At 35.4% G+C, this 14,368-nt stretch overlaps 2 protein-coding genes across 2 annotated transcripts; one reads left to right on the top strand and one right to left on the bottom strand.

Annotated features, from left to right (window-relative positions):
• Positions 1-12: 12 nt before the first annotated feature.
• Positions 13-4,410, bottom strand: LOC114725705 (probable protein phosphatase 2C 79). The gene is made up of 5 exons (XM_028912243.1): positions 4,061-4,410; positions 3,154-3,597; positions 2,033-2,400; positions 1,202-1,438; positions 13-353 (listed from the first exon to the last, which is right to left on the bottom strand). The coding sequence occupies exons 2-5, from the start codon at positions 3,470-3,472 to the stop codon at positions 84-86; spliced, it is 1,194 nt and encodes a 397-aa protein (XP_028768076.1). The 5' UTR covers positions 3,473-3,597; positions 4,061-4,410; the 3' UTR covers positions 13-83.
• A 5,215-nt stretch (positions 4,411-9,625) lies between these two features.
• Positions 9,626-13,856, top strand: LOC114725702 (translation initiation factor IF3-1, mitochondrial-like). The gene is given in 10 exon segments (XM_028912240.1): positions 9,626-10,067; positions 10,363-10,444; positions 11,067-11,134; positions 11,585-11,683; positions 12,236-12,292; positions 12,430-12,463; positions 12,466-12,497; positions 12,936-13,001; positions 13,126-13,392; positions 13,485-13,856. Coding segments are annotated over 9 exon segments (783 nt in total). The 5' UTR covers positions 9,626-9,860; the 3' UTR covers positions 13,264-13,392; positions 13,485-13,856.
• Positions 13,857-14,368: the final 512 nt, after the last annotated feature.

The raw sequence follows: 14,368 nt of genomic DNA, 5'->3' as shown, positions 1-14,368 counted from the left end.
CGGACTCTCTCATTGCTATTTGAAGACGCCTGGTATTCACACAAGAGAATGATACAACATAGAAAGGTATGATACAACTTAAATCAGGTACCACCAGTCTCTGCTGGTGTCATACAAGGTGCCAGTGTGTTAGGAGGCAAGTTGATGCCACCACCTCTAACAGATATACTATTGAACCTCACAAAGCTTGCCTTACTCAGGATATTCGAATCCAGGAACACAACAATCACAGTTATATCATCATGGAAATGTCGACGAACCCCACGATCAATCTTCTTTAGGTCTGAATATCTCATTTCTCTCTTCTTTGCTGCTTCTTGAAGGGCAGCTTTCACCAGCCTCCTCGCACTTCCCTGAAAGAGAGATAGCAGAAAGAGAGATAGCAGATTAAGCATTAATCCATTTTGTGCCATGTTTTCTGCCTGCCATGCATCAGCAGCTCATATCAAGTTTCAAAAATATACATATAAGGACTGTCAATCGGATTAGAAATCAATTAATATCAGCATATCAGTAATGTATGATGTCAAATGACAATAACAATAACTCAATAGGATTTCTTCATGAAGATCATTGGATACAACTTTTTCAGGTAGAATCAAAGAATAAAACTTTCGAGCCTAAATATGGCAAGACCATTAGATCTCAAGAGATTTCCCTCTGTATCTGCCAAAATGAACTCCCCTTCACTATGGCATTTGTCATCCAGAATCCGTCTCTGCATTCAGAGACAGTGTCTAAGTATTTGCTTAATGGAATACATGGTGGGTACGAATCCACTACTTAATAAAATTCTGTTTCCACTTGAGGCAGATTAACAACTTTGACAGCTTCTATCCGTTGCAAATGTAACATGCTCAAACAATGTATAGGTGGGCACACCAAAAATATTTCCGGACAAGTAAAGGGAACGACCATTCAATTTCCTTCCCTAAAGACAGGCAACTTCATGATGAATATGCATTTGCCCTCATCTCATTGAATGTGCTCTAACTTGCAACATCGATGGTTTATGCTAAAATAATCTCCCCCACAAATTCTCCCCATAGGCAAAATACAAGTTGTGAAACATGCAACAGATCACGATAACGGAACAATCAACACCAACCATTTTGGGGGCGGGGAACCTAGTCAGGTCTGCAGCATCGCATGACCATGATTCAACTATTAAATCTGGCGCAGATTGAAATGTGATTCTTACCCTATGAGGATTATTTTTAACTATATCAACTGCATCTTGATTGCTAAGGTGCTCCCAGAGCCCATCAGATGCAAATATAATAAATTGATCATGTGGCTGCAATTGGGTCACTGATATTGATGGTTCTGAACTCAGTATTGGCCTCTTGAATGGCTCCCGAAGTCGAAACTTAGCATATAGAGGTTCTCTATTGAACTCGGCCTTTTTCAAATAAACGTCACCAATAGATCTTGAAACCTGCAAAGTTTAAAGACTTTAGATCATCTGTAAGGACCATGGCAAGGATTGGACATGATTTAAGTCCAGGGGAAAAAAACAAAATGAATGAAGACGCAAAAGAATTAATAACAAAATTTCAAATAACACCATCTAAAGCATCTCAATATAGGGGTTTAACTTACATAAATCAAGTTCTTTTCCAAATATACTTTACTAGGCAGCAGGTTAAATCGTATTACTTTTTTCCGTTAAGAAGAATGAGAGGAATTAGTGGGAAATTATTTTAAATCCCCACTCTCCCAAATGCATTTTAACTTATTTTTCTAATATTATATTTTATATTTTATATTTTATCAATGTGCTAATATATGGCTTTGGGAACCAGAAAACAAAAGGCCCTGAAGACATATATATTAGTATTAATTTCAATTAAAAAAATTACATTAGGTCAGGTAATACTAGTATTTCTGCTCACATAACTTCAAGAATGTAGTCTTGAGCTGCCACTCTAATGTGTATCTAAATGTACAATTGTACATCATGCAGCAAAAGCAGGTACTTGATTAGCTCTAGACACAAGAAAACTATTATTATGAGCTACAAATGACTTACTTGTATAAGGCCCTTCACACGCCATACATTATGCTTCAAAACAACAATCTGTTTGTCATCAGGGTGCAAAGAATGCAGCTCCTGTCTTACAGACTCTATCCCCACATTGTGCTCCGTTGACAGTTGCAAAGCTAGTACGTCCCCAGTTGCCTTGACCACTCTTCCCAAAACAGCTCTTGAATCACCAAGATTAGCTACATAAAGGGTTCCATTACAAATAACACCAACTAGACAGCATGACCCAACAGCTGCGATTTGTGGTTTCATTGGCCACTGTCTGGCAACAAGAGACATAAATCCCTCTTCTGTAGCTTGAAGTGCCTTGCGAATTACATCAACTGACATTGATTGCTGCTCCGCAGCAAACCCTGCAATTAAAAGTAGAGCAAGATGATTTTTTATCAACAAACATATGGAAGAACAGTCACCATAAGCCGAATCCACAAACTACTGCTACATAAACTCCTCAAGTATGATACACCATTCCCACAGCATCAAGTCAGTGCACACCACTCGCTTTTCATACTTTCAGGTTTACTTAATTTTATAAGTGATAGAATGATGGAAACATAAAATAAACTACAGTGAAAAATACTCACTGCCACCACCCAGAAACAAGATCCTCACCCATGCTTTATTGGTTAGACTGGTTCAGAAAAACAAATTAAGTAATGAAAAGGAAAAAACAATTGATCACTTATTGACACCACTTTGGTGGTTTCACTGGTCAACTGCTAAACAGAAATCAAAACAAGCACAGAAAACATAATTTTCTGTTCCATTAAAAAGGCTCAAAATAGACAACAACTTGGTTCCGCTGAAGCAACAAAGCTTTTGTCTCAAGCAGCAGAATAGACAACTTCTGTTCTAGAAACATTGTAACTCAACAAGATCTAGATTAAAACACAGAAATGGACTAGACGATTGCTTCTCTTCCCCTGGACATATCATATTTATCAGACGGTATCCTCTCTATGTACCATGTCCAGTCAAAAGCAATAACAGATTATAGCAACGAAAAGATTTGAAAAGGAAGGCAGCAGGAAATACAGTAAAGTGACAATTGTAGACCATAACAAAAGTAGAAGCTTTACGAATTCAGTCCTCTAGATGTCACTTACTCTTAAGATGGTGAAAGAGGTTATCATTAACAAACCGTGATGTCTCAGGGCCTCCATGTCCATCATAAACACCAACAAAGGTACCATAAGGACCAGATTCACTGGTGCTCAAACTGCCCGATTCAATCTGGCTCTGATCCTCCAGCAAGTTATTGGCTTGGACCACGGCCATTGAAAAGTCACCGCTCAAGTGCTGCCCCGAGTCTCTGTACCACAACAATCCATCTTGTCGACCTCCAGCATCTGAACATGTACGTGCATTTTGATCGGAACGTGGCCACAAGCAGGCCTGTAGAAGGTTCATTAACTGTGATAACATCCCTCATCTCACCAAACAGCCGTCCAGAATTTCCTCATCTATCAACGTTCCCAAAACTTCCTCACCGCAAGAATTATCAGTTTCGATTACAAAAGTCCTGAACTACTCACCACAAGATCGGTTCACTGTCAACAATGAATTAAGGGGAAAAAGTCAACTAAGATTCACATACCCAGTCATAAAGCAGAAAAGCCCTTAACAAGGGCTAATTAGGATTTAACGCAACAAATCACACTCAGGAGCAGGTAACAGCTTCCCTGAACCCATAAATACTCAACCTCTTTCGTGTTAGAACAAAAATTTTGAGCATGAAGCAAACCCTAAGGACGAAGCAATCAACACAGCAAAAATTAATTAAGTAAAAAACAACAATCGCAAAAGAAAAGGTCAAACCCGCTTGTTCTCAGAGTCGGCTTTTTTTTTCTTTTGGATGAAACTCTGTTAGCTTTTTAAACATGAGTATTCACATTCACATTCACATTGAAGAGCAGAATCCCCAAGTCACCCTAATCTCAACAAGAGCCAATAATTGACGCCAATTACTACTTTGGTCGAGCAGGAAGTAAAAATTATGGAGAGAGATCATACCAAGACTAGACAAATTGACTATAGATATTAGATGGTGAGATATCGAATACCCCGGCTGAAGAAGAAAATGAAATGGAAAGAAGGAGAAAGTCAAGCGTGAATGAAATCATTAGATCTGCGGATCCATGGATATAAAGGAGGAAAGAATAGAAGTGGGATTATAGTTAATTTGGTCCTCGCTCAATCTGAGCTAGTATTGGGTGCATGGATGCATTTAAAAGGTAGAAGTGTTGTGAAGGATTCGACCAAGAGAAAATCTCGCCTTTTCTTTTCTCTCTTCTCAACGCACACAGGCCCATAAAACAGCAACGAGGGAGAGGTTGAAGACAGCAAAGCAGAGGTTCAGCACTGGGCTCCACACCCCATGCTAGAGAGAGTGACGAGAAGATGAGAGTCAATCAACTTCTCTTTAGACGACGATAAGGGGTTCCGTAATATTATGGGCTTTGCTTTCCGTGAAATAGGGTTCACATGAGAACACGTGGAATTTATGGTTTTACTACAAAAATATAAAGAAAGGGACTTTTTTTTAATTTTTAGTGTTAATATAATCTTTGATTAAAATAAAAAGTAAGAGATTTTTTTTTTTTAGTTTTTATGGTTCATATGATCGTTGCTCTCTCAATTTTGCTCTCATTTTAATTTTAATCTTTTAAGTTTCAAACTATAAGTTTTGATCTCTCAATAGTCAAAATGATTCAGATCTTTATTAAATTAGAGGGACTAATATTTTATAAAAAATTTAAAGGACCAAAACCTATTATTTAATACTTTAGGGACTAAAATCAAAGTAAAGGCAAATTTGAAGGACTAAAATTTATATTAACCCTATTTTTATTAAAATAAATTTTTTGAAAGCTTCAACATTTTTATTAAAATAATACTACCTGTGATCCTAATTATAATTTTGTTTATAAAATACAAATGAGATTTTATAATTAGTACAGGGTATAAATAATTTGGGCAAGCTCTTCCTTGCTGCTGATAAAGCCAATGAACATAAATCAATATCAATAATAATATAATAATAATAATAATAATAATAATTGAACTCAAGGCGTAAGATGAGTTCAAGACCGACTGTTGGGCGCTTAGTGGGGCAAAAAGCCTAGGACCAAATTTTATTGGATTATTAGTTCTCGGCAAAATCTGATAATCTACATTAATAGGCAAATTCTTATGCATATCGTGCAGACATTGAGATGAACCGTGCTATTTATAACTTATTAAACATTTCATATTTCATATCGAATTGAATATTGACGTTGATTTACTCTTTGTAATTCTTGTTGATTATTAATTAAATATTTTATTAAGTTTTATTAACTTATTTCCTTTTTCACTCATTCTTATACTTTTAGGAGGTATTTGACAACATTGAAAAGTGCTTCTCAAGAACACTTTTTCGTTAAAACGAGACAAATTTCTCCATATATTTACTTCATAGATCGTAAAAGTACTTTTAAGACTATGGTTTGATTTTTATCCAAACACCCCGGAAAAGCAAATCATAAATATTCTAAATTCTGGCTCTAGCCCGTTGATACCCGATAACACAGGTGGCTCCTCATATGCCCCAGATTACTAGAGGAAGCTGGCAATAATTATCAACTCAACAAATCTATAGCAGTTCTGATTTCCCTCACCCGAACGGGAAATTTAGTTTGTGCCTGTGTATGAAAAAATATGATGAGATTTTCTATGTTCCAATTCTTGGTTTAAACGGTGTTTGAATGGAATCAAAATTATAATTTTAAAAATATTTTTACAAGTAAATATATAAAGAATTTGTTTCGTTCTGTGAAGGCGCTTCCAAACACCCCATTAATATTGTGTTCATTTTGCATTGAAATAGAACTTCCTGAATATTAAAATTGTGCGAGATCTCTTCATAACTTCATTAAGTTACAAGTGATTTTCTTTTTCTTTTTTTCAACGCTATATTATATTCAAATGCTTGCAGGTTAAGTTGATTGTGTGGATCTTTTTCTTTGAGATGATCAGTCAGCACAAGAATTTGTCAACTTGGCTTGCTCTGCCCTCAGCCATATTATAATCTAGTTCGTCTCGTGGGGCACTTAATTTAGCATCAATTTATTTATTTATATTTTGCCGATAATTTAGCATCAATTATTTTTTTTGAGTAGAAAGCATCAATTATTTTAATACAATGGATTCCCCGGCCCCACACGTGCAAGTTCCGAACTTCCAATCAGTCTTTGGTCAGTTAAGGGAGGCAATTTCCTTGAGCCCTGTCACTTCAATACCGAATACCAACTGCTTTATCGACTTTATATACGTACACAGCGCACGCAAACTACGAGGTTAACATTCTCCTTATGACTTTTAACTTTGTTTTTAGATTTTAACCCTATAAATCTGACTTTTCAACCGCTTTTTCCATTCTTTAGAGTTAATTTAATATTTAATTTAATTTTAAATATAAAATATCAATTTATTTTATCTTTTATATTTATTTATTTTTAAAGATCGTTCTTATAACAGTTGCATATATTAAATGTTTCATCAAATGATAACTCTAACTAATACACATAATTAATAAGAGTATTTTAAGAAATATAACACTTATTTATTATAAATACTTATACAACTAATTTTTTTAATCTGCTCAAATTAATCAGCTAATTCTTATATTAAGGACCAGAGGCAGTATAATCTAAAAGAAATTAAAAGTCACAAAAAAGTTATTTCAGCTTTAGAGTTATTTTTGAGATAAGGAATCATTCTGCTCAGGAGTCATTCTAAACATTATTTTGGGTTAAGACTTTTTTATTTTTAAGTGTAGGACCTCAGTTTGGTTGAGCCATAAACTTAATGCCAAACATGCACCAGACACCGTCCCCAGATGATGCATATCTTGGTTAATTCGTTGATTGGTTGATGATAAGATCAACCCGTAACTGTAGCTTGTCAAAGTCAATTCGATATTGGCTAATGAATCCCACGTTTGGCTTTGTGTGTGGTCAAACAAATATCAGGAAAACGAATGTTCTTTGCCTCTTTCCTGGCCAAAATAGCTTCTGGAAGTTCAGCAGTCTCTTATAATAACAATTTCCCACGAGAAAGCCTTCCCCAGGAGAAGCATGTCCGCTTGATATGTATTTAAACCTAATAATTCATTCTGTCTTTACGTAAGGGATTATATTATTAGTCAATATCGAGCAAACACTGCGTAATTTGTTTTGATTTTATTTCTAACTTGTTATTTTGGTCCATTATAAATAAATCTTTCCTCAAAACGTTCACAGCCACAACCCAATCCACGAATTCAAAATATTGCAGTTTAATTGTTTGAAGTTCTGTGAACATTCTCTGTATCTAAAGATATATCCTGACTCCAAATCCAACTCACTTTGATTTTTTTTTTTGGTATAAAAAAATCTTCTAAATTGTTACGTGTTATGAGATAAGAATCTAATTAAGACTTAGAATATAAAATGGAAATTGTACCCAAATAAATATATGTCTCTATGACTAAGTACTGATTCCCTCGACATCATGGAAGATTAAAAAAATAATTAAGCTTGACCGGTTTGCAAGGCCTGAATGATCTGAGCCTAAAAATGGTTTTTTTTTTTTTTTTTGGGTTCCTGAAGGTTCCAAAATATTGGTGGATATGAAATATCAGAGAATTATCTGGCTTGCAGTGAAGCTGCGATGAGTCGTTGACCACTAAATTGGAATTTCTGTATCATCGTTCAAATTCCCATCGAAAGCTGGGTTTTGGACCCCCAATCCATGTGATGGCCAGGTCCTCTAATTATAATAATGCAAAACTAAACACATGATGGGACTTCAGATTTGAGACATTACAAGTTGCGCATAGAAAGATTCAGAATGGTTTTTAAGTAGTTTATAAATAATTTTCTAATATTGATTTACAGAATACGAAACAAGTATGTGAAAGGAATTTTATCTTTACTTATGTAAAATGTGTTTATAGAAAATTTCTATTATGATCCAAACAGGTACTTAAAGTCTCTTTATTCACAATCTAATATGTTTTTTCACGGGAGGTTTATTAAGAATAATAAAAAATTAGCAAGCTACAAAATGTTCGGGTGGCTTCTATTATGCATATTTTTATACACTATATCCGGTCCTAATTATAAGAGCTAGTTAACTAATTTGAGGAGATTAAGGAAGTAAGTTGAGTTAGTTATTTGTCCTAAATAGGTGTTGTATTTTCTAAAATATCCTTGCTAATTAAGTGTATTGACTAGAACTATCATTGTTAGAAGGGCTACTTTGAGAAAAAATGTATAAATATGATAGACAAAATTGATTGGAGTCTTATATTTAGAACTAAAATAAAATTCAAACAAGATCTTATATTAAGGATCGGAAGTAATATAATAGAGTGTACAAAACAAAATTTAATTGGAAAATTATACCCCTTATCTCGCATATCAGGGAGATTAAGCTCTGTTGCCAATAAATAATATTGTGTTGTGTCTCAAAAATATATTAATAAATTTCAATTCGTTTACTAAACTAGAAATGTACGCTCACGCATTGCATATTAGATACAACAATGCAGTCATGGATGCTGCCCCCCGGGGGGATGCAGTCATGCACTGAACTATACTTCTACTTCTTATTATTAATATAAAAACTAATTAATTAATTTAATTAGTTTAAAAAAGTAATTAAATCAGTTATTTGTAATAAATATATATTTTTTTTTTTAAAATGTCCTTACTAATCATGTGGATTAAATAAAATTATCATTTGATTAAACTTTTAACACATGTAACTACTGCACGGATTACCTTAAAAGAAATGAATAAATATATGAGACAAAGATTGAGATCTTATATTTAAGATCAATTGAATGTCAGACTGACCCTTATATTAAGAATTAGAGGTAGTCTATAATTTCTATTTGATTATAAATATTCCAAAGTCAAATACCTTAATAATTAAAAACAAAAAATAAAATCTATCAATTAATATTAATTTGAGTGAAGTATTAATTCCTTAGAAATCTAAATAATGCATATCAAACCAAACATGACCTTAAACACACAACCTAATTCCAAAAATTTAAAGAATTTACTAAATGAATATCACCAATCCCTTTTATCTTATTATGATATACTTGATTGTGTTTTTAATTTTGTTTAAAATGCAAAATAATTCATATCTATAATTTTGGAATTTTTCTTCGGCTGCAAATCAACTCAAATTCTTCTTATAAAAATTATTTTCCTTCCTATTTTTTTTGTTGTTGCTAAAACATAGGTATCTTTTTATTAAGATAATCTTATTTGAGACACTATTAGATACTAAATGTAGACACTTTTCCTTAGGGGATTCGAACATGGCATATTAGGCCCTTATTATCTTTGGATTATGATGATAAGATATCAATTAAAAGATCGGGATATGCGAACAAAAGAATTTTAATCCGAATCTTGGGCCTGACTTCTGGACTATTAATTGTAGGCCCACCTCGACTCAGGGCCATTTAACTTCGAGTGTAAAGCATGGCCCCGCCACCAGTTTCCGCTTTCTAGCTTCCATGACTTCTGCCCCGTTGGTTCTAGGCCGCGTAACCCCACTCCTCGTCCGGTCGTCCCTTCCCTGCGCGCGGGAGCAATTTCCAGTTCGGGCGCAAGGGTAGCTGGTAAGGCTGTATGTAACTGTTAAAGCCGCTCTGAGTCGCTGTTTGAAAAACTAACTTTCCTCTGGGCTAAAGGATCGACCTCTCTGCCAAACGAATAGTGTCATGATAGTGGTTTATTAGTTTCCAGGTCTCTTTTACTGCACATAAGTAATGGCGTATTGGTGCCGAATCGGGCAATCTAAGTTGAAAATCTTGTCCACCCAATTTCGAAGATGTTACATTCAACTCCCCAGCGCATCTTTATTGAATTCCATCACGCATCGGAATACCCGCGTTTCTGAGAGACCAAGCTGGATTTTTCGAAGTAGATCCACTGATGTTTATAATAACGCAAGGTTTTTCGCTGCCCCTGCTCAGGTAAGTTTTAACTTTAGTGGTTGAAAATGTTAAACTTTTGCTTTCATGGTGACTAAAAGTGGGGTGGTGTGTTTGTTGTGAAGTATGATGAGTGATGGTATCTTAGCGTAAAATTTTCAATGTTGAGGCATGCATTTGTTTGTTCTAGCGGAATTGGTTTGTGTTTCTTTATCCAGTAAGGCAGTGCAACGGATTTTCAGGTTGTGTATAACAGTGCATGATGTTTTGATGACCATGTATGGTTTCGATGGTTCTCCGTGATGTTATGGGTTGATGGTGCATTCTTGGTTTTCAGTCGAAGACGAAGATGGACAACAGTGAGCCGCGAATAAATGAAGAAATTACTGCGCAGTTTATCAGGCTTGTAGTTGATGATGGTAAATATACTCCTGATATTCGCTAATGTAAACTGTTTTTTTTTTTTTTAAAAAAATAATGTTGTTGTCGTGGTTGTGGGCATGGCATGGCTCTTTTCAGTCTAATAATTAATACCTTCAGTAAGAATGATTACAATTCAATTGGTAATCAAATATCAACTTATCAGGGGAAGGTTGTATTGGCTTTTAATTACTGATTTGGAGGAAGGGAGTGCAAGTGCACCCATATACTTAGATCAGTCATCTTATATTGAAAGGGCTAGTGTCCTAAAACTGTGGGTTGTTTTTCTAAAAATTTGCTAGACCATGAAGTTACCAGCCATATTTGCGTTTACAAACAGTTGTTTTCTCTTACTTCCTATTAAACAAATGTGACTAGGATTAACGAAAATATGGTATGGAGCATGCTTAGGAAGTTGAATAAGACTGCCTAAGGATTTATGGAGATTTGTAGTCTTTTGCATATAATAAATGATAAATGTATGGAACACAGTGTAGACATATGCCGCATTGTACTAGCTTCAATGGAAAGATCAGTACTTGCATATTTGGGAGCTTGTATATGTGTAAGTTGGTTTTGTTTGAACTCTGAATTTCCCATTAAATTTATATATTCATGCAGAACATTCAATAGTTTCTAGGCTTGAAGCATTACAACGCGCTAGGCGGCTCAAGCTTGATTTGGTGGAGGTAAAGTTTTTTCAGGTCTTTTGCCATGTTATCTGAGAGTTCCAACATTTAAACAGAAGTGCTCAGTTGAAATAATTAATGAATAAAATATTATAGCTTGCTGAAGGATTTGTTGATATTTGTGGGACTTTTAAAGGTTTGTATGATGCGTAGACTGTGAATCTTCAATCTTAAGACGGGGTGGGTAGAGACTTTGTCTAATTTCATATGGCGAAAAATTGTCACTTGCAACAAAAATAAGAAGCTTTATTTTCTTTCAATAAAAAGAAGTATCTCTTATGTTTGGGTCATATAGTGGCCACCTCACCCACCCCTATGCCCGCAAATAATTTTTGTTTTAGATTCAGCACATAGAGGTTCAAGCATGTTTCTACTGGCATTTGTAATTTTAAGTATTAGATCTGTTCTCATAGTCACCCGGGCCTCTATAATTTTGATAATGTTGTACAGGTTCAGAAAAATGGAAAACCGCCTGTCTGCAAAATTATGGACTACCACAAGGAAAAGTACAAACAACAAGAAAGGGAAAAGGAGCGGGCTAAAAGCAAGGTTCAGTTTTGCTGTTGTTTGCCAGTAGAAATTATAGATAAAGATAGAATATAGGATTTTGAATAAGCATAGGAGGAAATTAGTTAATATTTCAATGTATTTTATCTTACTATCTTTTGTTAGTTTTTTTATTTTGGACAAAAAAGGAACAAGTGAGTGGGCTTTTGAGATTTCATCAGGGTTAAGGTAGGCCTAATTGGTCAAAGAGCAGTTATAGAGGACAGAGGTGCTTATAGATTTTTTGCCAACGAGATCATTGGCAGGACTTAAATATATGCCCTTATGGGGTGGAGCAAAAAATAAATGGACCATGAAGTTTATAACCTTTTCATATTAGTTGATAGAATAATTTATGTGAATATTTGTATGTGATGCATATTTGACATGATGTTGACATAAAATATTATAGAGCCAACTATCAAGTGGCTGGAAAATGAGCCTTTGCATATTTTCTTTAATTTAAAAAGATAGTCCACATGTATATGTGTTTGTATATATGTGCCTGTGTGTCTATACGCAACTTTGTTTTAATATGATATCTATCACATGCAGTCAGAGTTGAGTTTGAGAAAAGGGCCTGGCAAGGAAATACGCTTTTCTGCCAAAGCAGTAAGTTCATTTTCTATATTCCTTTCTTCCCTCACTACATCTTTTTTTCCCGTGTCATTATATGTTGCGTTTCTTTGTTACCTACTGAACTTGAGAAGTAAATTTCCTGTTTTGACATTTTTATCTTATGTCCTCAGGAACTAAAAGACCTGAAGATGAAAGCAGATATGGTTAGAAATTAATGGAGAAGGGTTACCGGGTGAAGGTAATTTTTCTCCCTCTACATTTGATATTTAATTGGTTTTCGTTTAGGGTGTTCATATTGGCCCAAAAAAAAGAGTAGGTTGTTCTTAGATGGTGTTTCTACAATACCTGTGGAGCAATTATGAAGTGATTTTAGAATGTTTCTGAAGTGAGGTTCGTGCGTGCATCTGAATTGCTAATCATTAAACGCTCATAGGTCATTTGATGTAAATTATGGTAGTCATCTATATATAATTTATGATGGCAATTCATTAAATGAACTGATGCATCCATGCTTACATCATGTTCTGGGTCTGCAACATGCATACATGATAAGAAAAGAAGAAAAGATGTCTTGAGAAAATTTTGGCCATAACAACATGTTTGCATGCATTCATTGCATTATAAAATATTTTGATATGTTTGTTGGCCTTTCACTCATTCTTGGTTATGCAAGCAGTGCAGGGCATTAGGAGGAGCTGGAGATCAGGACGTTGAAGGAATATTATCGCGCTTTTCTGCTTTGGTATGACTGTCACCTGCTTGATTCCTTGATTTCCTGTCTAAATTTTGTCTATAAGTTGTCTCTTTTATGTTATTTTCCTATCTTTGTCCATCATTCCATTCTATACTTAAGCAGTTCTTTTCAGTTAGAAGATGTGTCTGTCGTGGAAAGTGGACCGCATCTGGGGGAAAAAAGAAGCTTATGTGATTGTCAGGCATATCAAATTTGGGCTACCAAAGAAAGGTGGTGCCCGTGGGAAAAAGTTGCAAGATGCGATGAATAACTCTGTTGAGGCTCAAGAGGCTAGCGACGTTGATGAAGATCCGAATGAAAGTCCTGCTGAATCAGGGTTTGAGACAGAGGAAGAAGTGCTTTCTGATGGTTATAAGCATGTGTCACTTGTGATGGACAGGTCAGATAAATTATGAAGAATATTGCTTGTTCCATATTTGTTTGCGATGATAATTTCAATGAAGTATTTAATTTTAATCGTGATCTGGACAGGGCTAACTCGGCTGATACTGGAACAAATGCTGTACACAAAGAAGGCTCACCATCAAAACGTAATTTAGAGCCTCCTGCTATGGTTGAGAATAGGTACAGACGAAATAATCAACCGTCTATCACACAAGAGCAGCCAACGATGACTGAGAATAGATACAAACGAAATAATTCCCCATCTACCTCACAAGACCATCCTGCTGTGACTGAGAACAGATACAAACGACCGGATTCTCGTATGAATAATTTTCCATCTACGGCACAACAGCCTTCAGTTGTGATAGAGAATAGGTACAAAAGAGCTGATCCAAGAATCAGTTTCCAACAAACGATATCACGGGACAATTCTGTTTTGAATAGCAGAGGACCTGAAGCAAGAGGGCATTCATTCAGTCACCACCCTCAGATTTTAATCAGAACAGGCAGGCCATGCCCGGTTCTTGTGCTAAAACAGAAGCATTCAAGCAATCCAGATCAAGAAACCCAATGCCTCCTTTTGACGATATGGGCAGGGTGGAATAACTCATTCTAGCGCTTCTAACGCCCCAAGATCTGGTTATGGTATTTGTGGTGCTAATAAAAGCCTTGATACGCCTGATGCGTGAACAGGAATGCATGGGAAAAGAGAAGGTTCTCTTATGATTCTGCTCAACATTGTAGCTCGAGTTCCTCAGCAACTTTGACAGGGTGTTGAGTAGAGATGTGTGGTAGTCTCGGTATGATGCATTAACGCTGGGGATTCTGCAGTAGTGAGCTGAATCATGATCCCCAACAGTTCATCAAAGTCAAGCAAGATAGGATAGCAAATGTAATAGTGATAAAAGCAAATGATATTTAGGTCCAGTGAGTGTTCAACGAGGCCAGTAGCTTCATTTGTTTTTTTAAAC

The sequence above is a fragment of the Neltuma alba genome, unplaced genomic scaffold (genome assembly GCF_004799145.2).
Source record: "Neltuma alba isolate B1F8T4 unplaced genomic scaffold, ASM479914v2 tig00012263_pilon, whole genome shotgun sequence".
NCBI lineage: Eukaryota > Viridiplantae > Streptophyta > Magnoliopsida > Fabales > Fabaceae > Neltuma > Neltuma alba.
The sequence above is the reverse complement of the archived record's forward strand: the minus strand, read 5'-3'. Positions and strand labels throughout refer to the sequence as shown.

Excerpts from the sequence above, each read along its gene's own strand:
- LOC114725705 (XM_028912243.1), bottom strand. The coding sequence starts at position 3,472 with ATGTTATCACAGTTAATGAACCTTCTACAGGCCTGCTTGTGGCCACGT. Across the intron at positions 2,401-3,153 it reads CCTCTTTCACCATCTTAAGA|GGTTTGCTGCGGAGCAGCAA; the intron begins GTAAGTGACATC and ends TTTTAATTGCAG. Across the intron at positions 354-1,201 it reads TTAAAAATAATCCTCATAGG|GGAAGTGCGAGGAGGCTGGT; the intron begins GTAAGAATCACA and ends TCTCTCTTTCAG.